Consider the following 26,036-nt stretch of genomic DNA (forward strand, 5'->3'; position numbering starts at 1 on the left):
TGGCTGGTGTTTGGGGGGAGCAGTGAGGGAGCCTGGCTGGTGTTTGGGGGAGCAGTGACGGAGCCTGGCTGGTGTTTGGGGGGAGCAGTGAGAGAGCCTGGCTGGTGTTTGGGGGGAGCAGTGAGGGAGCCTGGCTGGTGTTTGGGGGGAGCAGTGAGGGAGCCTGGCTGGTTTTTGGGGGGAGCAGTGAGGGGGCGGGGCTGGTGTTTGGGGGGAGCAGTGAGGGAGCATGGCTGGTGTTTGGGGGGAGCAGTGAGGGAGCAGGGCTGGTGTTTGGGGGGAGCAGTGAGGGAGCCTGGCTGGTGTTTGGGGGGAGCAGTGAGGGGGCGGGGCTGGTGTTTGGGGGGAGCAGTGAGGGAGCCTGGCTGGTGTTTGGGGGGAGCAGTGAGGGGGCCTGGCTGGTGTTTGGGGGGAGCAGTGAGGGGGCGGGGCTGGTGTTTGGGGGGAGCAGTGAGGGGGCGGGGCTGGTGTTTGGGGGGAGCAGTGAGGGAGCCTGGCTGGTGTTTGGGGGGAGCAGTGAGGGAGCCTGGCTGGTGTTTGGGGGGAGCAGTGAGAGAGCCTGGCTGGTGTTTGGGGGGTGCAGTGAGGGAGCCTGGCTGGTGTTTGGGGGGAGCAGTGAGGGAGCCTGGCTGGTGTTTGGGGGGAGCAGTGAGGGGGCGGGGCTGGTGTTTGGGGGGAGCAGTGAGGGAGCAGGGCTGGTGTTTGGGGGGAGCAGTGAGGGAGCATGGCTGGTGTTAGGGGGGAGCAGTGAGGGAGCATGGCTGGTGTTTGGGGGGAGCAGTGAGGGAGCAGGGCTGGTGTTTGGGGGGAGCAGTGAGGGAGCATGGCTGGTGTTAGGGGGGAGCAGTGAGGGAGCCTGGCTGGTGTTTGGGGGGAGCAGTGAGAGAGCCTGGCTGGTGTTTGGGGGGTGCAGTGAGGGGGCCTGGCTGGTGTTTGGGGGGAGCAGTGAGGGGGCCTGGCTGGTGTTTGGGGGGAGCAGTGAGGGAGCCTGGCTGGTGTTTGGGGGGAGCAGTGAGGCAGCCTGGCTGGTGTTTGGGGGGAGCAGTGAGGGAGCCTGGCTGGTGTTTGGGGGGTGCAGTGAGGGAGCCTGGCTGGTGTTTGGGGGGAGCAGTGAGGGAGCCTGGCTGGTGTTTGGGGGGAGCAGTGAGGGAGCCTGGCTGGTGTTTGGGGGGAGCAGTGAGGGAGCCTGGCTGGTGTTTGGGGGAGCAGTGAGGGAGCCTGGCTGGTGTTTGGGGGGAGCAGTGAGGGAGCATGGCTGGTGTTTGGGGGGAGCAGTGAGGGGGCGGGGCTGGTGTTTGGGGGGAGCAGTGAGGGAGCCTGGCTGGTGTTTGGGGGGTGCAGTGAGGGAGCCTGGCTGGTGTTTGGGGGGAGCAGTGAGGGAGCCTGGCTGGTGTTTGGGGGGAGCAGTGAGGGAGCCTGGCTGGTGTTTGGGGGGAGCAGTGAGGCAGCCTGGCTGGTGTTTGGGGGGAGCAGTGAGGGAGCCTGGCTGGTGTTTGGGGGGTGCAGTGAGGGAGCCTGGCTGGTGTTTGGGGGGTGCAGTGAGGGAGCCTGGCTGGTGTTTGGGGGGAGCAGTGAGGGAGCCTGGCTGGTGTTTGGGGGAGCAGTGAGGGAGCCTGGCTGGTGTTTGGGGGGAGCAGTGAGGGAGCATGGCTGGTGTTTGGGGGGAGCAGTGAGGGGGCGGGGCTGGTGTTTGGGGGGAGCAGTGAGGGAGCCTGGCTGGTGTTTGGGGGGTGCAGTGAGGGAGCCTGGCTGGTGTTTGGGGGGAGCAGTGAGGGAGCCTGGCTGGTGTTTGGGGGGAGCAGTGAGGGAGCCTGGCTGGTGTTTGGGGGGAGCAGTGAGGCAGCCTGGCTGGTGTTTGGGGGGAGCAGTGAGGGAGCCTGGCTGGTGTTTGGGGGGTGCAGTGAGGGAGCCTGGCTGGTGTTTGGGGGGAGCAGTGAGGGAGCCTGGCTGGTGTTTGGGGGGAGCAGTGAGGGAGCAGGGCTGGTGTTAGGGGGGAGCAGTGAGGGGGCAGGGCTGGTGTTTGGGGGGAGCAGTGAGGGAGCCTGGCTGGTGTTTGGGGGGAGCAGTGAGGCAGCCTGGCTGGTGTTTGGGGGGAGCAGTGAGGGAGCCTGGCTGGTGTTTGGGGGGTGCAGTGAGGGAGCCTGGCTGGTGTTTGGGGGGAGCAGTGAGGGGGCGGGGCTGGTGTTTGGGGGGAGCAGTGAGGGGGCGGGGCTGGTGTTTGGGGGGAGCAGTGAGGGAGCAGGGCTGGTGTTTGGGGGGAGCAGTGAGGGAGCATGGCTGGTGTTAGGGGGGAGCAGTGAGGGAGCATGGCTGGTGTTTGGGGGGAGCAGTGAGAGAGCCTGGCTGGTGTTTGGGGGGAGCAGTGAGGGAGCCTGGCTGGTGTTTGGGGGAGCAGTGAGGGAGCCTGGCTGGTGTTTGGGGGGAGCAGTGAGGGAGCATGGCTGGTGTTTGGGGGGAGCAGTGAGGGGGCGGGGCTGGTGTTTGGGGGGAGCAGTGAGGGGGCGGGGCTGGTGTTTGGGGGGAGCAGTGAGGCAGCCTGGCTGGTGTTTGGGGGGAGCAGTGAGGCAGCCTGGCTGGTGTTTGGGGGGAGCAGTGAGGGAGCCTGGCTGGTGTTTGGGGGGAGCAGTGAGGGAGCCTGGCTGGTGTTTGGGGGGTGCAGTGAGGGGGCCTGGCTGGTGTTTGGGGGGAGCAGTGAGGGGGCCTGGCTGGTGTTTGGGGGGAGCAGTGAGGGAGCCTGGCTGGTGTTTGGGGGGAGCAGTGAGGCAGCCTGGCTGGTGTTTGGGGGGAGCAGTGAGGGAGCCTGGCTGGTGTTTGGGGGGTGCAGTGAGGGAGCCTGGCTGGTGTTTGGGGGGAGCAGTGAGGGAGCCTGGCTGGTGTTTGGGGGGAGCAGTGAGGGAGCATGGCTGGTGTTTGGGGGGAGCAGTGAGGGGGCGGGGCTGGTGTTTGGGGGGAGCAGTGAGGCAGCCTGGCTGGTGTTTGGGGGGAGCAGTGAGGGAGCCTGGCTGGTGTTTGGGGGGTGCAGTGAGGGAGCCTGGCTGGTGTTTGGGGGGAGCAGTGAGGGAGCCTGGCTGGTGTTTGGGGGGAGCAGTGAGGGAGCCTGGCTGGTGTTTGGGGGAGCAGTGAGGGAGCCTGGCTGGTGTTTGGGGGGAGCAGTGAGGGAGCATGGCTGGTGTTTGGGGGGAGCAGTGAGGGGGCGGGGCTGGTGTTTGGGGGGAGCAGTGAGGGAGCCTGGCTGGTGTTTGGGGGGTGCAGTGAGGGAGCCTGGCTGGTGTTTGGGGGGAGCAGTGAGGGAGCCTGGCTGGTGTTTGGGGGGAGCAGTGAGGGAGCCAGGCTGGTGTTTGGGGGGAGCAGTGAGGCAGCCTGGCTGGTGTTTGGGGGGAGCAGTGAGGGAGCCTGGCTGGTGTTTGGGGGGTGCAGTGAGGGAGCCTGGCTGGTGTTTGGGGGGAGCAGTGAGGGAGCCTGGCTGGTGTTTGGGGGGAGCAGTGAGGGAGCAGGGCTGGTGTTAGGGGGGAGCAGTGAGGGAGCCTGGCTGGTGTTTGGGGGGTGCAGTGAGGGAGCCTGGCTGGTGTTTGGGGGGAGCAGTGAGGGAGCAGGGCTGGTGTTTGGGGGGTGCAGTGAGGGAGCCTGGCTGGTGTTTGGGGGGAGCAGTGAGGGAGCCTGGCTGGTGTTTGGGGGGAGCAGTGAGGGAGCCTGGCTGGTGTTTGGGGGGAGCAGTGAGGGAGCCTGGCTGGTGTTTGGGGGGAGCAGTGAGGGAGCCTGGCTGGTGTTTGGGGGGAGCAGTGACAGAGCCTGGCTGGTGTTTGGGGGGAGCAGTGAGGGAGCCTGGCTGGTGTTTGGGGGAGCAGTGACGGAGCCTGGCTGGTGTTTGGGGGGAGCAGTGAGAGAGCCTGGCTGGTGTTTGGGGGGAGCAGTGAGGGAGCCTGGCTGGTGTTTGGGGGGAGCAGTGAGGGAGCCTGGCTGGTGTTTGGGGGGAGCAGTGAGGGGGCGGGGCTGGTGTTTGGGGGGAGCAGTGAGGGAGCATGGCTGGTGTTTGGGGGGAGCAGTGAGGGAGCAGGGCTGGTGTTTGGGGGGAGCAGTGAGGGAGCAGGGCTGGTGTTTGGGGGGAGCAGTGAGGGAGCCTGGCTGGTGTTTGGGGGGAGCAGTGAGGGGGCGGGGCTGGTGTTTGGGGGGAGCAGTGAGGGAGCCTGGCTGGTGTTTGGGGGGAGCAGTGAGGGGGCCTGGCTGGTGTTTGGGGGGAGCAGTGAGGGGGCGGGGCTGGTGTTTGGGGGGAGCAGTGAGGGGGCGGGGCTGGTGTTTGGGGGGAGCAGTGAGGGAGCCTGGCTGGTGTTTGGGGGGAGCAGTGAGGGTGCCTGGCTGGTGTTTGGGGGGAGCAGTGAGAGAGCCTGGCTGGTGTTTGGGGGGTGCAGTGAGGGAGCCTGGCTGGTGTTTGGGGGGAGCAGTGAGGGAGCCTGGCTGGTGTTTGGGGGGAGCAGTGAGGGGGCGGGGCTGGTGTTTGGGGGGAGCAGTGAGGGAGCAGGGCTGGTGTTTGGGGGGAGCAGTGAGGGAGCATGGCTGGTGTTAGGGGGGAGCAGTGAGGGAGCATGGCTGGTGTTTGGGGGGAGCAGTGAGGGAGCATGGCTGGTGTTAGGGGGGAGCAGTGAGGGAGCAGGGCTGGTGTTTGGGGGGAGCAGTGAGGGAGCATGGCTGGTGTTAGGGGGGAGCAGTGAGGGAGCATGGCTGGTGTTTGGGGGGAGCAGTGAGAGAGCCTGGCTGGTGTTTGGGGGGTGCAGTGAGGGGGCCTGGCTGGTGTTTGGGGGGAGCAGTGAGGGGGCCTGGCTGGTGTTTGGGGGGAGCAGTGAGGGAGCCTGGCTGGTGTTTGGGGGGAGCAGTGAGGGAGCCTGGCTGGTGTTTGGGGGAGCAGTGAGGGAGCCTGGCTGGTGTTTGGGGGGAGCAGTGAGGGAGCATGGCTGGTGTTTGGGGGGAGCAGTGAGGGGGCGGGGCTGGTGTTTGGGGGGAGCAGTGAGGGAGCCTGGCTGGTGTTTGGGGGGTGCAGTGAGGGAGCCTGGCTGGTGTTTGGGGGGAGCAGTGAGGGAGCCTGGCTGGTGTTTGGGGGGAGCAGTGAGGGAGCCTGGCTGGTGTTTGGGGGGAGCAGTGAGGCAGCCTGGCTGGTGTTTGGGGGGAGCAGTGAGGGAGCCTGGCTGGTGTTTGGGGGGTGCAGTGAGGGAGCCTGGCTGGTGTTTGGGGGGAGCAGTGAGGGAGCCTGGCTGGTGTTTGGGGGGAGCAGTGAGGGAGCAGGGCTGGTGTTAGGGGGGAGCAGTGAGGGGGCAGGGCTGGTGTTTGGGGGGAGCAGTGAGGGAGCCTGGCTGGTGTTTGGGGGGAGCAGTGAGGCAGCCTGGCTGGTGTTTGGGGGGAGCAGTGAGGGAGCCTGGCTGGTGTTTGGGGGGTGCAGTGAGGGAGCCTGGCTGGTGTTTGGGGGGAGCAGTGAGGGAGCCTGGCTGGTGTTTGGGGGGAGCAGTGAGGGAGCCTGGCTGGTGTTTGGGGGGTGCAGTGAGGGAGCCTGGCTGGTGTTTGGGGGGAGCAGTGAGGCAGCCTGGCTGGTGTTTGGGGGGAGCAGTGAGGGAGCCTGGCTGGTGTTTGGGGGGTGCAGTGAGGGAGCCTGGCTGGTGTTTGGGGGGAGCAGTGAGAGAGCCTGGCTGGTGTTTGGGGGGTGCAGTGAGGGGGCCTGGCTGGTGTTTGGGGGGAGCAGTGAGGGGGCCTGGCTGGTGTTTGGGGGGAGCAGTGAGGGAGCCTGGCTGGTGTTTGGGGGGAGCAGTGAGGCAGCCTGGCTGGTGTTTGGGGGGAGCAGTGAGGGAGCCTGGCTGGTGTTTGGGGGGTGCAGTGAGGGAGCCTGGCTGGTGTTTGGGGGGAGCAGTGAGGGAGCCTGGCTGGTGTTTGGGGGGAGCAGTGAGGGAGCATGGCTGGTGTTTGGGGGGAGCAGTGAGGGGGCGGGGCTGGTGTTTGGGGGGAGCAGTGAGGCAGCCTGGCTGGTGTTTGGGGGGAGCAGTGAGGGAGCCTGGCTGGTGTTTGGGGGGTGCAGTGAGGGAGCCTGGCTGGTGTTTGGGGGGAGCAGTGAGGGAGCCTGGCTGGTGTTTGGGGGGAGCAGTGAGGGAGCCTGGCTGGTGTTTGGGGGAGCAGTGAGGGAGCCTGGCTGGTGTTTGGGGGGAGCAGTGAGGGAGCATGGCTGGTGTTTGGGGGGAGCAGTGAGGGGGCGGGGCTGGTGTTTGGGGGGAGCAGTGAGGGAGCCTGGCTGGTGTTTGGGGGGTGCAGTGAGGGAGCCTGGCTGGTGTTTGGGGGGAGCAGTGAGGGAGCCTGGCTGGTGTTTGGGGGGAGCAGTGAGGGAGCCTGGCTGGTGTTTGGGGGGAGCAGTGAGGCAGCCTGGCTGGTGTTTGGGGGGAGCAGTGAGGGAGCCTGGCTGGTGTTTGGGGGGTGCAGTGAGGGAGCCTGGCTGGTGTTTGGGGGGAGCAGTGAGGGAGCCTGGCTGGTGTTTGGGGGGAGCAGTGAGGGAGCAGGGCTGTGTTAGGGGGGAGCAGTGAGGGGGCAGGGCTGGTGTTTGGGGGGAGCAGTGAGGGAGCCTGGCTGGTGTTTGGGGGGTGCAGTGAGGGAGCCTGGCTGGTGTTTGGGGGGAGCAGTGAGGGAGCAGGGCTGGTGTTTGGGGGGTGCAGTGAGGGAGCCTGGCTGGTGTTTGGGGGGAGCAGTGAGGGAGCCTGGCTGGTGTTTGGGGGGAGCAGTGAGGGAGCCTGGCTGGTGTTTGGGGGAGCAGTGAGGGAGCCTGGCTGGTGTTTGGGGGGAGCAGTGAGAGAGCCTGGCTGGTGTTTGGGGGGAGCAGTGAGGGAGCCTGGCTGGTGTTTGGGGGAGCAGTGACGGAGCCTGGCTGGTGTTTGGGGGGAGCAGTGAGAGAGCCTGGCTGGTGTTTGGGGGGAGCAGTGAGGGAGCCTGGCTGGTGTTTGGGGGGAGCAGTGAGGGAGCCTGGCTGGTGTTTGGGGGGAGCAGTGAGGGGGCGGGGCTGGTGTTTGGGGGGAGCAGTGAGGGAGCATGGCTGGTGTTTGGGGGGAGCAGTGAGGGAGCAGGGCTGGTGTTTGGGGGGAGCAGTGAGGGAGCCTGGCTGGTGTTTGGGGGGAGCAGTGAGGGGGCGGGGCTGGTGTTTGGGGGGAGCAGTGAGGGAGCCTGGCTGGTGTTTGGGGGGAGCAGTGAGGGGGCCTGGCTGGTGTTTGGGGGGAGCAGTGAGGGGGCGGGGCTGGTGTTTGGGGGGAGCAGTGAGGGGGCGGGGCTGGTGTTTGGGGGAGCAGTGAGGGAGCCTGGCTGGTGTTTGGGGGGAGCAGTGAGGGAGCATGGCTGGTGTTTGGGGGGAGCAGTGAGGGGGCGGGGCTGGTGTTTGGGGGGAGCAGTGAGGGAGCCTGGCTGGTGTTTGGGGGGTGCAGTGAGGGAGCCTGGCTGGTGTTTGGGGGGAGCAGTGAGGGAGCCTGGCTGGTGTTTGGGGGGAGCAGTGAGGGAGCCTGGCTGGTGTTTGGGGGGAGCAGTGAGGCAGCCTGGCTGGTGTTTGGGGGGAGCAGTGAGGGAGCCTGGCTGGTGTTTGGGGGGTGCAGTGAGGGAGCCTGGCTGGTGTTTGGGGGGAGCAGTGAGGGAGCCTGGCTGGTGTTTGGGGGGAGCAGTGAGGGAGCAGGGCTGGTGTTAGGGGGGAGCAGTGAGGGGGCAGGGCTGGTGTTTGGGGGGAGCAGTGAGGGAGCCTGGCTGGTGTTTGGGGGGTGCAGTGAGGGAGCCTGGCTGGTGTTTGGGGGGAGCAGTGAGGGAGCAGGGCTGGTGTTTGGGGGGTGCAGTGAGGGAGCCTGGCTGGTGTTTGGGGGGAGCAGTGAGGGAGCCTGGCTGGTGTTTGGGGGGAGCAGTGAGGGAGCCTGGCTGGTGTTTGGGGGAGCAGTGAGGGAGCCTGGCTGGTGTTTGGGGGGAGCAGTGAGAGAGCCTGGCTGGTGTTTGGGGGGAGCAGTGAGGGAGCCTGGCTGGTGTTTGGGGGAGCAGTGACGGAGCCTGGCTGGTGTTTGGGGGGAGCAGTGAGAGAGCCTGGCTGGTGTTTGGGGGGAGCAGTGAGGGAGCCTGGCTGGTGTTTGGGGGGAGCAGTGAGGGAGCCTGGCTGGTGTTTGGGGGGAGCAGTGAGGGGGCGGGGCTGGTGTTTGGGGGGAGCAGTGAGGGAGCATGGCTGGTGTTTGGGGGGAGCAGTGAGGGAGCAGGGCTGGTGTTTGGGGGGAGCAGTGAGGGAGCCTGGCTGGTGTTTGGGGGGAGCAGTGAGGGGGCGGGGCTGGTGTTTGGGGGGAGCAGTGAGGGAGCCTGGCTGGTGTTTGGGGGGAGCAGTGAGGGAGCCTGGCTGGTGTTTGGGGGGAGCAGTGAGAGAGCCTGGCTGGTGTTTGGGGGGTGCAGTGAGGGAGCCTGGCTGGTGTTTGGGGGGAGCAGTGAGGGAGCCTGGCTGGTGTTTGGGGGGAGCAGTGAGGGGGCGGGGCTGGTGTTTGGGGGGAGCAGTGAGGGAGCAGGGCTGGTGTTTGGGGGGAGCAGTGAGGGAGCATGGCTGGTGTTAGGGGGGAGCAGTGAGGGAGCATGGCTGGTGTTTGGGGGGAGCAGTGAGGGAGCATGGCTGGTGTTAGGGGGGAGCAGTGAGGGAGCAGGGCTGGTGTTTGGGGGGAGCAGTGAGGGAGCATGGCTGGTGTTAGGGGGGAGCAGTGAGGGAGCATGGCTGGTGTTTGGGGGGAGCAGTGAGAGAGCCTGGCTGGTGTTTGGGGGGTGCAGTGAGGGGGCCTGGCTGGTGTTTGGGGGGAGCAGTGAGGGGGCCTGGCTGGTGTTTGGGGGGAGCAGTGAGGGAGCCTGGCTGGTGTTTGGGGGGAGCAGTGAGGCAGCCTGGCTGGTGTTTGGGGGGAGCAGTGAGGGAGCCTGGCTGGTGTTTGGGGGGTGCAGTGAGGGAGCCTGGCTGGTGTTTGGGGGGTGCAGTGAGGGAGCCTGGCTGGTGTTTGGGGGGAGCAGTGAGGGAGCCTGGCTGGTGTTTGGGGGGAGCAGTGAGGGAGCATGGCTGGTGTTTGGGGGGAGCAGTGAGGGGGCGGGGCTGGTGTTTGGGGGGAGCAGTGAGGCAGCCTGGCTGGTGTTTGGGGGGAGCAGTGAGGGAGCCTGGCTGGTGTTTGGGGGGTGCAGTGAGGGAGCCTGGCTGGTGTTTGGGGGGAGCAGTGAGGGAGCCTGGCTGGTGTTTGGGGGGAGCAGTGAGGGAGCCTGGCTGGTGTTTGGGGGAGCAGTGAGGGAGCCTGGCTGGTGTTTGGGGGGAGCAGTGAGGGAGCATGGCTGGTGTTTGGGGGGAGCAGTGAGGGGGCGGGGCTGGTGTTTGGGGGGAGCAGTGAGGGAGCCTGGCTGGTGTTTGGGGGGTGCAGTGAGGGAGCCTGGCTGGTGTTTGGGGGGAGCAGTGAGGGAGCCTGGCTGGTGTTTGGGGGGAGCAGTGAGGGAGCCTGGCTGGTGTTTGGGGGGAGCAGTGAGGCAGCCTGGCTGGTGTTTGGGGGGAGCAGTGAGGGAGCCTGGCTGGTGTTTGGGGGGTGCAGTGAGGGAGCCTGGCTGGTGTTTGGGGGGAGCAGTGAGGGAGCCTGGCTGGTGTTTGGGGGGAGCAGTGAGGGAGCAGGGCTGGTGTTAGGGGGGAGCAGTGAGGGGGCAGGGCTGGTGTTTGGGGGGAGCAGTGAGGGAGCCTGGCTGGTGTTTGGGGGGAGCAGTGAGGGAGCCTGGCTGGTGTTTGGGGGGAGCAGTGAGGGGGCGGGGCTGGTGTTTGGGGGGAGCAGTGAGGGAGCATGGCTGGTGTTTGGGGGGAGCAGTGAGGGAGCAGGGCTGGTGTTTGGGGGGAGCAGTGAGGGAGCCTGGCTGGTGTTTGGGGGGAGCAGTGAGGGGGCGGGGCTGGTGTTTGGGGGGAGCAGTGAGGGAGCCTGGCTGGTGTTTGGGGGGAGCAGTGAGGGAGCCTGGCTGGTGTTTGGGGGGAGCAGTGAGAGAGCCTGGCTGGTGTTTGGGGGGTGCAGTGAGGGAGCCTGGCTGGTGTTTGGGGGGAGCAGTGAGGGAGCCTGGCTGGTGTTTGGGGGGAGCAGTGAGGGGGCGGGGCTGGTGTTTGGGGGGAGCAGTGTGGGAGCAGGGCTGGTGTTTGGGGGGAGCAGTGAGGGAGCATGGCTGGTGTTAGGGGGGAGCAGTGAGGGAGCATGGCTGGTGTTTGGGGGGAGCAGTGAGGGAGCATGGCTGGTGTTAGGGGGGAGCAGTGAGGGAGCAGGGCTGGTGTTTGGGGGGAGCAGTGAGGGAGCATGGCTGGTGTTAGGGGGGAGCAGTGAGGGAGCATGGCTGGTGTTTGGGGGGAGCAGTGAGAGAGCCTGGCTGGTGTTTGGGGGGTGCAGTGAGGGGGCCTGGCTGGTGTTTGGGGGGAGCAGTGAGGGGGCCTGGCTGGTGTTTGGGGGGAGCAGTGAGGGAGCCTGGCTGGTGTTTGGGGGGAGCAGTGAGGCAGCCTGGCTGGTGTTTGGGGGGAGCAGTGAGGGAGCCTGGCTGGTGTTTGGGGGGTGCAGTGAGGGAGCCTGGCTGGTGTTTGGGGGGTGCAGTGAGGGAGCCTGGCTGGTGTTTGGGGGGAGCAGTGAGGGAGCCTGGCTGGTGTTTGGGGGGAGCAGTGAGGGAGCATGGCTGGTGTTTGGGGGGAGCAGTGAGGGGGCGGGGCTGGTGTTTGGGGGGAGCAGTGAGGCAGCCTGGCTGGTGTTTGGGGGGAGCAGTGAGGGAGCCTGGCTGGTGTTTGGGGGGTGCAGTGAGGGAGCCTGGCTGGTGTTTGGGGGGAGCAGTGAGGGAGCCTGGCTGGTGTTTGGGGGGAGCAGTGAGGGAGCCTGGCTGGTGTTTGGGGGAGCAGTGAGGGAGCCTGGCTGGTGTTTGGGGGGAGCAGTGAGGGAGCATGGCTGGTGTTTGGGGGGAGCAGTGAGGGGGCGGGGCTGGTGTTTGGGGGGAGCAGTGAGGGAGCCTGGCTGGTGTTTGGGGGGTGCAGTGAGGGAGCCTGGCTGGTGTTTGGGGGGAGCAGTGAGGGAGCCTGGCTGGTGTTTGGGGGGAGCAGTGAGGGAGCCTGGCTGGTGTTTGGGGGGAGCAGTGAGGCAGCCTGGCTGGTGTTTGGGGGGAGCAGTGAGGGAGCCTGGCTGGTGTTTGGGGGGTGCAGTGAGGGAGCCTGGCTGGTGTTTGGGGGGAGCAGTGAGGGAGCCTGGCTGGTGTTTGGGGGGAGCAGTGAGGGAGCAGGGCTGGTGTTAGGGGGGAGCAGTGAGGGGGCAGGGCTGGTGTTTGGGGGGAGCAGTGAGGGAGCCTGGCTGGTGTTTGGGGGGAGCAGTGAGGCAGCCTGGCTGGTGTTTGGGGGGAGCAGTGAGGCAGCCTGGCTGGTGTTTGGGGGGTGCAGTGAGGGAGCCTGGCTGGTGTTTGGGGGGAGCAGTGAGGGAGCCTGGCTGGTGTTTGGGGGGAGCAGTGAGGGGGCGGGGCTGGTGTTTGGGGGGAGCAGTGAGGGAGCAGGGCTGGTGTTTGGGGGGAGCAGTGAGGGAGCATGGCTGGTGTTTGGGGGGAGCAGTGAGGGAGCATGGCTGGTGTTTGGGGGGAGCAGTGAGAGAGCCTGGCTGGTGTTTGGGGGGTGCAGTGAGGGGGCCTGGCTGGTGTTTGGGGGGAGCAGTGAGGGAGCAGGGCTGGTGTTTGGGGGGAGCAGTGAGGGAGCCTGGCTGGTGTTTGGGGGGTGCAGTGAGGGAGCCTGGCTGGTGTTTGGGGGGAGCAGTGAGGGAGCAGGGCTGGTGTTAGGGGGGAGCAGTGAGGGAGCATGGCTGGTGTTTGGGGGGAGCAGTGAGAGAGCCTGGCTGGTGTTTGGGGGGTGCAGTGAGGGGGCCTGGCTGGTGTTTGGGGGGAGCAGTGAGGGGGCCTGGCTGGTGTTTGGGGGGAGCAGTGAGGGAGCCTGGCTGGTGTTTGGGGGGTGCAGTGAGGGAGCCTGGCTGGTGTTTGGGGGGAGCAGTGAGGGAGCAGGGCTGGTGTTAGGGGGGAGCAGTGAGGGAGCATGGCTGGTGTTTGGGGGGAGCAGTGAGAGAGCCTGGCTGGTGTTTGGGGGGTGCAGTGAGGGGGCCTGGCTGGTGTTTGGGGGGAGCAGTGAGGGGGCCTGGCTGGTGTTTGGGGGGAGCAGTGAGGGATCCTGGCTGGTGTTTGGGGGGAGCAGTGAGGGATCCTGGCTGGTGTTTGGGGGGAGCAGTGAGGGGGCCTGGCTGGTGTTTGGGGGGAGCAGTGAGGGAGCCTGGCTGGTGTTTGGGGGGAGCAGTGAGAGAGCCTGGCTGGTGTTTGGGGGGTGCAGTGAGGGGGCCTGGCTGGTGTTTGGGGGGAGCAGTGAGGGGGCCTGGCTGGTGTTTGGGGGGAGCAGTGAGGGATCCTGGCTGGTGTTTGGGGGGAGCAGTGAGGGATCCTGGCTGGTGTTTGGGGGGAGCAGTGAGGGGGCCTGGCTGGTGTTTGGGGGGTGCAGTGAGGGGGCCTGGCTGGTGTTTGGGGGGTGCAGTGAGGGGGCCTGGCTGGTGTTTGGGGGGTGCAGTGAGGGAGCCTGGCTGGTGTTTGGGGGGTGCAGTGAGGGAGCCTGGCTGGTGTTTGGGGGGTGCAGTGAGGGGGCCTGGCTGGTGTTTGGGGGGTGCAGTGAGGGAGCCTGGCTGGTGTTTGGGGGGTGCAGTGAGGGAGCCTGGCTGGTGTTTGGGGGGAGCAGTGAGGGATCCTGGCTGGTGTTTGGGGGGAGCAGTGAGGGGGCCTGGCTGGTGTTTGGGGGGTGCAGTGAGGGGGCCTGGCTGGTGTTTGGGGGGTGCAGTGAGGGGGCCTGGCTGGTGTTTGGGGGGTGCAGTGAGGGAGCCTGGCTGGTGTTTGGGGGGTGCAGTGAGGGAGCCTGGCTGGTGTTTGGGGGGAGCAGTGAGGGAGCCTGGCTGGTGTTTGGGGGGGGGCGGTGGGGGCGGGGCTGGTGTTTAGGGGGCGGTACCGATGCAGGAAGTGCAGTCTGTTACCATGGTTACCGGCTGTCCTTGATTGGCTGGTGTCTATTCATGTGATAAAGGTGCTATCGGTCGGTCACATGACACTCCGAGCTCTCTGATTGGCTGCTGGTCACGTGAGAGGAATTAACCGGAAACAGCGAACCTGACAGAGTGAGTAACAGACAGAGACAGACAGAGAGAGAGAACACACACTGTATATATAGAGAGAGAGAGAACACACACTGTATATATAGAGAGAGAGAGAACACACACTGTATATATAGAGAGAGAGAGAACACACACTGTATATATATAGAGAGAGAGAACACACACTGTATATATATAGAGAGAGAGAACACACACTGTATATATAGAGAGAGAGAGAACACACACTGTATATATATAGAGAGAGAACACACACTGTATATATAGAGAGAGAGAACACACACTGTATATATATAGAGAGAGAGAACACACACTGTATATAGAGAGAGAGAACACACACTGTATATATAGAGAGAGAGAACACACACTGTATATAGAGAGAGAGAACACACACTGTATATATAGAGAGAGAGAACACACACTGTATATAGAGAGAGAGAACACACACTGTATATATATAGAGAGAGAGAACACACACTGTATATATATAGAGAGAGAGAGAACACACACTGTATATATAGAGAGAGAGAACACACACTGTATATATATAGAGAGAGAACACACACTGTATATATAGAGAGAGAGAACACACACTGTATATATAGAGAGAGAGAACACACACTGTATATATATAGAGAGAGAACACACACTGTATATATAGAGAGAGAGAACACACACTGTATATATAGAGAGAGAGAACACACACTGTATATAGAGAGAGAGAACACACACTGTATATATATAGAGAGAGAGAACACACACTGTATATATAGAGAGAGAGAACACACACTGTATATAGAGAGAGAGAACACACACTGTATATATAGAGAGAGAGAACACACACTGTATATAGAGAGAGAGAACACACACTGTATATATATAGAGAGAGAACACACACTGTATATATAGAGAGAGAGAACACACACTGTATATATATAGAGAGAGAACACACACTGTATATATAGAGAGAGAGAACACACACTGTATATATAGAGAGAGAGAACACACACTGTATATATAGAGAGAGAGAACACACACTGTATATATAGAGAGAGAGAACACACACTGTATATATATAGAGAGAGAACACACACTGTATATATAGAGAGAGAGAACACACACTGTATATAGAGAGAGAGAACACACACTGTATATATAGAGAGAGAGAACACACACTGTATATATAGAGAGAGAACACACACTGTATATATAGAGAGAGAGAACACACACTGTATATATAGAGAGAGAGAACACACACTGTATATAGAGAGAGAGAACACACACTGTATATATATAGAGAGAGAACACACACTGTATATATATAGAGAGAGAGAACACACACTGTATATAGAGAGAGAGAACACACACTGTATATATAGAGAGAGAGAACACACACTGTATATAGAGAGAGAGAACACACACTGTATATATATAGAGAGAGAACACACACTGTATATATAGAGAGAGAACACACACTGTATATATAGAGAGAGAGAACACACACTGTATATATAGAGAGAGAGAACACACACTGTATATAGAGAGAGAGAACACACACTGTATATATATATAGAGAGAGAGAACACACACTGTATATATATATAGAGAGAGAGAACACACACTGTATATATAGAGAGAGAGAACACACACTGTATATATAGAGAGAGAGAACACACACTGTATATATAGAGAGAGAGAACACACACTGTATATATATAGAGAGAGAACACACACTGTATATAGAGAGAGAGAACACACACTGTATATATAGAGAGAGAGAACACACACTGTATATATATAGAGAGAGAACACACACTGTATATATAGAGAGAGAGAACACACACTGTATATAGAGAGAGAGAACACACACTGTATATAGAGAGAGAGAACACACACTGTATATAGAGAGAGAGAACACACACTGTATATAGAGAGAGAGAACACACACTGTATATATATAGAGAGAGAGAACACACACTGTATATATAGAGAGAGAGAACACACACTGTATATATATATATATAGAGAGAGAGAGAACACACACTGTATATATATAGAGAGAGAGAGAACACACACTGTATATAGAGAGAGAGAGAGAGAACACACACTGTATATATATATATAGAGAGAGAGAGAGAGAACACACACTGTATATAGAGAGAGAGAGAGAACACACACTGTATATATATATAGAGAGAGAGAGAACACACACTGTATATATATAGAGAGAGAGAACACACACTGTATATATATAGAGAGAGAGAGAACACACACTGTATATATATATAGAGAGAGAGAACACACACTGTGTATATATATAGAGAGAGAGAACACACACTGTATATAGAGAGAGAGAGAGAGAGAACACACACTGTATATATATATATATATATATAGAGAGAGAGAACACACACTGTATAGAGAGAGAGAGAGAACACACACTGTATATATAGAGAGAGAGAGAACACACACTGTATATATATAGAGAGAGAGAACACACACTGTATATATAGAGAGAGAGAGAGAACACACACTGTGTATATAGAGAGAGAGAACACACACTGTATATATATAGAGAGAGAGAACACACACTGTATATATAGAGAGAGAGAACACACACTGTGTATATATAGAGAGAGAGAACACACACTGTATATATAGAGAGAGAGAACACACACTGTATATATAGAGAGAGAGAGAACACACACTGTATATATAGAAAGAGAGAGAACACACACTGTATATATATAGAGAGAGAGAACACACACTGTATATATATATATAGAGAGAGAGAACACACACTGTATATATATATAGAGAGAGAGAACACACACTGTATATATATATAGAGAGAGAGAGAACACACACTGTATATATAGAGAGAGAGAGAACACACACTGTATATATATAGAGAGAGAACACACACTGTATATATATAGAGAGAGAACACACACTGTATATATATATATAGAGAGAGAACACACACTGTATATATATAGAGAGAGAGAACACACACTGTATATAGAGAGAGAGAACACACACTGTATATATATATATATAGAGAGAGAGAGAACACACTGTATATATATATAGAGAGAGAGAGAACACACACTGTATATAGAGAGAGAGAGAACACACACTGTATATATAGAGAGAGAGAACACACACTGTATATATAGAGAGAGAGAGAACACACACTGTATATATATATATATATAGAGAGAGAGAACACACACTGTATATATATAGAGAGAGAGAACACACACTGTATATATAGAGAGAGAGAACACACACTGTATATATATATAGAGAGAGAACACACACTGTATATATAGAGAGAGAGAGAACACACACTGTATATATATATAGAGAGAGAGAGAACACACACTGTATATATATAGAGAGAGAGAACACACACTGTATATATATAGAGAGAGAACACACACTGTATATATATAGAGAGAACACACACTGTATATATAGAGAGAGAGAACACACACTGTATATATAGAGAGAGAGAACACACACTGTATATATAGAGAGAGAGAACACACACTGTATATATAGAGAGAGAGAGAACACACACTGTATATATATATAGAGAGAGAGAGAACACACACTGTATATATATAGAGAGAGAGAACACACACTGTATATATATATAGAGAGAGAGAACACACACTGTATATATAGAGAGAGAGAGAACACACACTGTATATATAGAGAGAGAGAGAACACACACTGTATATATAGAGAGAGAGAACACACACTGTATATATATAGAGAGAGAACACACACTGTATATATATATATAGAGAGAGAGAACACACACTGTATATAGAGAGAGAGAACACACACTGTATATATATATATATATATAGAGAGAGAACACACTGTATATATATATATAGAGAGAGAGAACACACACTGTATATATAGAGAGAGAGAACACACACTGTATATATAGAGAGAGAGAACACACACTGTATATAGAGAGAGAGAACACACACTGTATATATATATATAGAGAGAGAGAACACACACTGTATATATATATATAGAGAGAGAGAACACACACTGTATATATATATAGAGAGAGAGAGAGAACACACACTGTATATATATAGAGAGAGAGAGAACACACACTGTATATAGAGAGAGAGAACACACACTGTATATATAGAGAGAGAGAACACACCCTGTATATATAGAGAGAGAGAACACACACACTGTATATATATATATATAGAGAGAGAGAGAACACACACTGTGTATATATAGAGAGAGAGAACACACACTGTGTATATATAGAGAGAGAGAACACACACTGTGTATATATAGAGAGAGAGAACACACACTGTGTATATATAGAGAGAGAGAACACACACTGTATATATATATATAGAGAGAGAGAGAACACACACTGTATATATATATATAGAGAGAGAGAGAACACACACTGTATATAGAGAGAGAGAACACACACTGTATATATATATAGAGAGAGAACACACACTGTATATATATAGAGAGAGAGAGAACACACACTGTATATAGAGAGAGAGAACACACACTGTATATATATATATATAGAGAGAGAGAACACACACTGTATATATATAGAGAGAGAGAACACACACTGTATATATATATATATAGAGAGAGAGAGAACACACACTGTATATATATATAGAGAGAGAGAGAACACACACTGTATATATATATAGAGAGAGAGAACACACACTGTATATAGAGAGAGAGAGAACACACACTGTATATATATAGAGAGAGAGAACACACACTGTATATATATATAGAGAGAGAGAACACACACTGTATATATATATATAGAGAGAGAACACACACTGTATATAGAGAGAGAGAGAACACACACTGTATATAGAGAGAGAGAGAACACACACTGTATATATATAGAGAGAGAACACACACTATATATAGAGAGAGAGAACACACACTGTATATAGAGAGAGAGAACACACACTGTATATATATATAGAGAGAGAGAACACACACTGTATATAGAGAGAGAGAACACACACTGTATATAGAGAGAGAGAACACACACTGTGTATATATATATATATAGAGAGAGAGAACACACTGTATATATATATATATAGAGAGAGAACACACACTGTATATATATATAGAGAGAGAGAGAACACACTGTATATATATATATATATATATAGAGAGAGAGAACACACACTGTATATATAGAGAGAGAGAACACACACTGTATATAGATAGAGAGAACACACTGTATATATATATATAGAGAGAGAGAACACACACTGTATATATAGAGAGAGAGAACACACACTGTATATAGAGAGAGAGAGAACACACACTGTATATATATATAGAGAGAGAACACACACTGTATATATATAGAGAGAGAGAACACACACTGTATATATATAGAGAGAGAGAACACACACTGTATATATATAGAGAGAGAGAGAACACACACTGTATATATATATAGAGAGAGAGAACACACACTGTATATATATAGAGAGAGAGAGAACACACACTGTGTATATATAGAGAGAGAGAACACACACTGTATATAGAGAGAGAGAACACACACTGTATATATATAGAGAGAGAGAACACACTGTATATATATATAGAGAGAGAGAGAGAACACACTGTATATATATATATAGAGAGAGAGAGAACACACACTGTATATATAGAGAGAGAGAACACACACTGTGTATATATATATAGAGAGAGAGAACACACACTGTATATAGAGAGAGAGAACACACACTGTATATATATATATATATATAGAGAGAGAGAGAGAACACACTGTGTATATATATATATATAGAGAGAGAGAACACACACTGTATATATAGAGAGAGAGAACACACACTGTATATATAGAGAGAGAGAACACACACTGTATATATATATAGAGAGAGAGAGAACACACACTGTATATATATATAGAGAGAGAGAGAACACACACTGTATATATATAGAGAGAGAGAGAACACACACTGTGTATAGAGAGAGAGAGAGAGCACACACACTGTGTAGAGAGAGAACACGCACACTGTATAGAGAGAGAGAACACGCACACTGTGTAGAGAGAGAACACGCACACTGTGTAGAGAGAGAACACGCACACTGTATAGAGAGAGAGAACACGCACACTGTATAGAGAGAGAGAGAGAGAGAACACGCACACTGTATAGAGATATACAGTCAGGTTCATTAATATTGGGACATCTACACAATTCTAATCTTTTTGGCTGTATACACCACCACAATGGATTTGAAATGAAATGAACAAGATGTGCTTTAACTGCAGACGTTTAGCTTTAATTTGAGGGTATTTACATCCTAATCAGGTGAACGGTGTAGGAATTACAGCAGTTTGTATATGTGCCTCCCACTTTTCAAGGGACCAAAAGTAATGGGACAATTGGCCGCTCAGCTGTTCCATGACCAGGTGTGTGTTATTCCCTCATTATCCCATTGACAAGAGCAGATAAAAGGTCCAGAGTTCATTTCAAGTGTGCTATTTGCATTTGGATTCTGTTGCTGTCAACTTTCAATATGAGATCCAAAGAGCTGTCACTATCAGTCAAGCAAGCCATCATTAGGCTGATAAAACAAAACAAACCCATCAGAGAGATAGCAAAAACATTAGGTGTGGCCAAATCAACTGTTTGGAACATCCGGAAATAGCAAGAACACACTGGTGAGCTCAGCAACACCAAAAAACCCGGAAGACCACGGAAAACAACTGTGGTGGATGACTGAAGAATTCTTTCCCTGGTGAAGAAAACACCCTTCACAATAGTTGGCCAGATCAAGAACACTCTCCAGCAGGTAGGTGTATGTGTGTCAAAGCCAACAATCAAGAGAAGACTTCACAAGACCACAAGATGTAAACCATTGGCGAGCCACAAGATGTAAACCATTGGCGAGCCTCAAACACAGGAAGGCCAGATTATAGTTTGCCAAAAACATCTAAAAAAGCCTTCACAGTTCTGGAACAACATCCTATGGACAGATAAGACCAAGATCAACTTGTACCAGAGTGATGGGAAGAGAAGAGAAGAGTATGGAGAAGGAAAGGAACTGCTCATGATCCAAAGCATACCACCTCATCAGTGAAGCATGGTGGTGGTAGTGTCATGACGTGGGCATGTATGGCTGCCAATGGAACTGGTTCCTTTGTATTTATTGATAATGTGTATGCTCATATTCGGCCAAATGCTTCAGAACTCATTGGACTGCGCTTCACAGTGCAGATGGACAATGACCCGAAGTATACTGCAAAAGCAACCAAAGAGTTTTTTTAAGGGAAAGAAGTTGAATGTTATGCAATGGCCAAGTCAATTACCTGACCTGAATCCGATTGAGCATGCATTTCACTTGATGAAGACAAAACTGAAGGGGAAAATGCCCCAAGAACAAGCAGGAACTGAAGACGGTTGCAGTAGAGGCCTGGCAGAGAATCACCAGGGTTGAAACCCAGTGTATGGTGATGTCTATGCGTTCCAGACCTCAGGCTGTAATTGACTGCAAAGGATTTGCAACCATGTATTAAATAGTGAAAGTTGGAGGAGGCGGAGCCAAGCGTCCGGATGAAATGGCAGCAATGTCACTCAGCTCCTAAATCAGGAGTACAATCCGACAGATATCGCACCCCAAATCGCTCCATCGAAGGGTGAAAGCCACACACCTTGGCACCTGCAGGGGTGAGCAGCGCATAGATGCCCTTTATATTCCCACAAACCGGCAAGAAAATCCGATGGAGGTCTGGGGCCTACTCCAAGCTCCGCGTGATCAGGACCGCGCCCCAGAGTGGGCACTCCTCTGTCCACCTCCTCTTGACACATAGGCTAAGCTAGCATACTTACACTAAGAGAGGAACCAATTTAGGATAATCTGCCTGACTAACAAATGTCACAACCAATATTGTACACTGAACTTCTCTTTACATTGACTCCGCTGTTGTGGCGTACCCAGGTTTGTTTATCTTGTGCACAAAAAAAAAAAAAAAGTGAAAGTTTGATTTATGACTGTTAATCTGTCCCATTACTTTTGGTCCCTTAAAAAGTGGGAGGCACAAATACAAACTGTTGGAATTCCTACTCCGTTCACCTGATTTGGATGTAAATACCCTCAAATTAAAGCTGTAAGTCTGCAGTTAAAACACATCTTGTTTGTTTCATTTCAAACCCATTGTGTTGGTGTATAGAGCCAATATTTATGGACCTGACTGTAATACGCACTGTATAGAGATATACGCATTTCATTGGTTGATTATGGACACAGCCTAGGGTGAGATAAGGTATATAAGAAAATCAGTAGTTTGTTTGCCCCCTGACGAAGGTGCGTTGGGCGTTTGCTTTCTCTTTTGGTTCTATGGGCGCTTGACACGGCACATGGGTTTTTCTGTTTAAATTTGTAATTATGTTCTAATCTTTTTGCTCCTTCTCTGTGTAGTTAGTTTATCAGGGAGAGAGGCTTCATAATCCATTCTTACTGCTAGCTTTTCTAATATCTCTACCCTCTGCCAGACTGGATTCTCACTACTAATCTCTATCATAATATTAATATATACCTCCCTATTTTGACTATTTTGAAGAGACCAACTTTTGTTTTATCTCTACCTTTGACTTATTGGTTTTGTAGGAATTATTATCAATTTAACATTTTATTTCCATATTTTTTGGCAATATACTACCAATACCTTTTCCTTACTAACCAGATTGTGTCTGGCAGAGTACTTCTCAAGATACCATACAATATATCAGAAGCCTAGATATAATTAGAGATTTCTAAGGAGGACCCTATATTTTTTGAGTAAATTCTAATAGATGGAATAATAGGTAGAGCCAGACACAATAGATACCTCCATGTATAACGGCTATTTCTATACCTCTAGGTTCACAGGAGCATGAATGAATTTATTCTTATTATTTCTCAATTCTCTATCACGGTCACATAGAGCGACATTTGACATTCCATTCACTTGGAATATGGTATTTAGTATCTTATTACTATTGGGGAAACGCAGCGGGTCACATATGTCTTGACGTTGGGACAAATGTACTGTGTATTCATGTGTTCCTTTTCTTGGTTATTTACTAAAGTAAGAATTGTCAGGAATTTAAAGTGAATTGCAAAACTAAGACCAAAATGTGTGAACTGTCAGTATAGCTGGCTTGGATGATTTTTCCATTTCAGCTATTTCACTAAGTAGCCCTTAGCATATTATATTATTATATTCTGTAGTATGTTCTCTAGTGAATGGACAGTAATTGTTTTGGTTTTTTGCAGGACTCAGTATGTGGTTTCTTGTTCTCCTCCTTCTCCCTCTTGGCTCCCAGACAGCAGACAAATCTGACGGAGAATGGGTGCATTTGCCCAGCAAGTGTGAAGGTAGTGTGATAGTAATTGAGTTCCGTGTCTGTTTGTCTGGAAATACGGCAGGAGTTCCAGGTCTGTTTAAGCACCAAAATGATCTTAATGGTCTTAAAGATGCTGCCACCTTTGGCCTTGCTCATGAAAACCGTGCAGCTTTTTATAAACAACACTGTTTACATTTAGCAATTTCACACAGACCGTTATTAGAGGTTCCAGTACGGAAAGGATTGATTAGTTGAATCATTTTGCCGTCCGATGTCTCCTTGCTATGTTTGATGAAAAAGCAATGGTTTGGAGAATCGCACCTGGGAGTCCTCAAAGCTTTTGTATGAGAAGGTATCACCTGGTTGCTCTGGTAATACCATTAAACTGCCCTCAGTACAGGCCTCACGGACTTCAGAGCTCTGTTTTTTATGTAATATTTAGTCCATGATAAACATTTACTTGTATTCCGGGCAATCTTCTTATTTCATATCTGCTGGCTTGTAGATTGGATGGTTTACTAGTCTAGGCTACCCCACCATCTTAAAATACCCAGATAGTCCTCAGCCACAATGAGAGAGACTTGATCTGAGGCCATGCATTCCCAGCTCCAGCAATAGTTGTGATCCTGTTCACAAACAATGATTGAAATGCATGTCCTCCTGTAGCTAAGACAGTGCAGATATAGTGTGTTGTGCATGTTTGAATTCAATAATATTGTGTGTTTGGAAAAGAGCTTGGTGGAATATGGATAATGTATAGGAATGTGGTATCAGGAAAGTGGCTCAGTTTATAGGTTGTGTGGGATTGATAATGTGTTGGGGGGGCTCGGGATAGTGTAGAGGGGCTTGGTGGGAATAGGGTAGTGTATAGGTTGAGTGGTATTGATAATGTGACGGGGGCATGATGGAATTGGTACAATGTGACAGGGAGGGGCTTGGTGGGATTGGGATAATGTATAGATTGTTTGTTTGGTTTGATAATGTGGTAGGGGGCTTAGTGGAATTAGGATAGCGTAGAGGGGCTTGGTGGGATTGGGACAGTGTATATGGGCATGGTGGGATTGGGATAGTGCATAGGTTGTGTGAGATCGATAATATGTTGGGGGGCTTTGGATAGTGTACAGGGGGTTTGGTGAGATTGGGATCGTGTATTGGCAGCTCGGTGGGTTTGGGATGGTGTGTATACCTTTTACAGTCCACCATACGGTGCATATTTTGTCCACAGTTTGTAAATATGTGGCAGTGGAGCTCAAGTCCTCTTTTCATGAGACATCTCGGACGAGAGAGGTGATTGAAACTCGATATGGATTCCTCGAAGAGGACAAAAAGAAAAAGAAGATTAAATACATCAATTCGTGAGTTGTAGGAGAAATTAAATCTGTGTTGTATGTGGGCTCCTCTTTCCAACTAATGTAGACTGATATACAGTCTATTCCCATCGTCCTTTCCACTCTCTCCCACCCATTCCCTGGTAAAGCTACCCTCAGTGTACTTGGACCTCCTTTCCTGTTGTTCACTATTCATAGCCATTCCTATAGTCAGTAGGTCTATCACCGGGCCAGATTCACCCACTGTGCCTGTTGACAGCTGCCTTGCAAACTCTGCCATATTGATATTTATTCTTACTGGATTATTGTGACCTACGTTATGAAGGTCTGCTGTAATCTCACGTGAGCTCCTGTTTTTGGAATAGATCCCTGTATGTTCTCTGTAAGTGACCATGTGTTGTTCCCAGGGACATTCGGCTGATTGAAGTCACGGAGGGCCTTTGTCAAAGGCTCCTGGAATACAATTTGCATAAAGAACGTAGCGGCAGCAATCGATTTGCTAAGGTGTGAGATTTATATTGACCTTTACATAGGACTAATTTATCACATATACAGACCTCTGTACGGTAACTCGCCACATATACAGACCTCTGTACGGTAATTCGCCACATATACAGACCTCTGTACGGTAATTCGCCACATATACAGACCTCTGTACGGTAATTCGCCACATATACAGACCTCTGTACGGTAACTCACCACATATACAGATCTCTGTACGGTAATTTGCCACATATACAGATCTCTGTACGGTAATTCGCCACATATACAGATCTCTGTACGGTAATTCGCCACATATACAGACCTCTGTACGGTAACTCACCACATATACAGACCTCTGTACGGTAATTCACTACATACCGTATCTCACAAAAATTAGTACACCCCTCACATTTTGTAAATATTTTATTATATCTTTTCATGTGACAACACTGAAGAAATGACACTCTGCTACAATGTAAAGTAGTAAGTGTACAGCCTGAATAACAGTGTAAATTTGCTGTCCCATCAAAATAACTCAACACAAAGCCATTCATGTCTAAACCGTTAGCAACAAAAGTGAGTACACAGTGGATATTTCCAAATTGGGCTAAATTAGCAATTTTCCAGCCGGGTGTCTTGTGACTCGTTAGTGTTACAAGGTCTCAGGTGTGAATTGGGAGCAGGTGTGTTAAATTTTGTGTTATCGCTCTCACACTCTCTCATACTGGTCACTGGAAGTTCAACATGGCACCTCATGACAAAGACCTCTCTGAGGATCAGAAAAATAGAATTGTTGCTCTACATAGAGATGGCCTAGGCTATAAGAAGATTGCCAAGACCTTGAAACTGAGCTGCACAGACCATACAGTGGTTTCACAGGACAGGTTCCACTCAGAACAGGCCTTGCCGTGGTCGACCAAAGAAGTTGAGTGCACTTGCTCAGCATCATATTCTGAGGTAGTCTTTGGAAAATAGATGCATGAGTGCTGCCAGCATTGCCGCAGAGGTTGAAGGGGTGGGGGGTCCGCCTGTCAGTGCTCAGACCATACGACGCACACTGCATCAAATTGGTCTGCATGGCTGTGGTCCGAGAAAGAAGCCTCTTCTAAAGATGATGCACAAGAAAGCCTTAAAACGGTTTTCTGAAGACAAGCAGACTAAGGTCATGGATTACTGGAACCATGTCCTGTAGTCCAATGAGACCAAGATAAAAGTATTTGGTTCAGATGGTGTCAAGCGTGTTTGGCGGCAACCAGGTGAGGAGTACAAAGACAAGTGTGTCTTGCCTACAGTCAAGCATGGTGATGGGAGTGTCATGGTCTCGGCCTGCATGAGTGCTGCTGGCACTGGGGAGCTAAAGTTCATTGAGGGAACCATGAATGCTAACATGTGCTGTGACATACTGAAGCAGAGCATGATCCTCTCCCTTCGGAGACTGAGCCGCAGGGCAGTAGTCCAACATGATAAAGACCCCAAACACACCTCCAAGACGACCACTGCCTTGCTTAAGGTAAAGGTGATGGACTGGCCAAGCATGTCTCCAAACCTAAACCCTATTGAGCATCTGTGGGGTATCCTCAAACAGAAGGTGGGGGAGCCCAAGGTCTCTAACATCCACCAGCTCCGTAAAGTCGTCATGGAGGAGTGGA

At 52.9% G+C, this 26,036-nt stretch overlaps 1 protein-coding gene across 4 annotated transcripts in view; it reads left to right on the forward strand.

Annotated features, from left to right (window-relative positions):
• Positions 1-13,093: 13,093 nt before the first annotated feature.
• CNPY3 (canopy FGF signaling regulator 3) overlaps positions 13,094-26,036 on the forward strand; it is a 31,384-nt gene continuing 18,441 nt past the window's right edge. For all 4 annotated transcript variants that reach the window (XM_063444218.1, XM_063444221.1, XM_063444217.1 and 1 more), the window contains exons 1-4: positions 13,094-13,175; positions 22,506-22,607; positions 23,802-23,931; positions 24,312-24,408. In XM_063444218.1, coding sequence (XP_063300288.1) covers positions 22,514-22,607; positions 23,802-23,931; positions 24,312-24,408 — 321 coding nt within the window. In that variant the 5' untranslated portion in view covers positions 13,094-13,175; positions 22,506-22,513. The remainder of the gene's footprint in view (positions 13,176-22,505; positions 22,608-23,801; positions 23,932-24,311; positions 24,409-26,036) is intronic.

The sequence above is a fragment of the Pelobates fuscus genome, chromosome 2, assembly GCF_036172605.1.
Source record: "Pelobates fuscus isolate aPelFus1 chromosome 2, aPelFus1.pri, whole genome shotgun sequence".
NCBI lineage: Eukaryota > Metazoa > Chordata > Amphibia > Anura > Pelobatidae > Pelobates > Pelobates fuscus.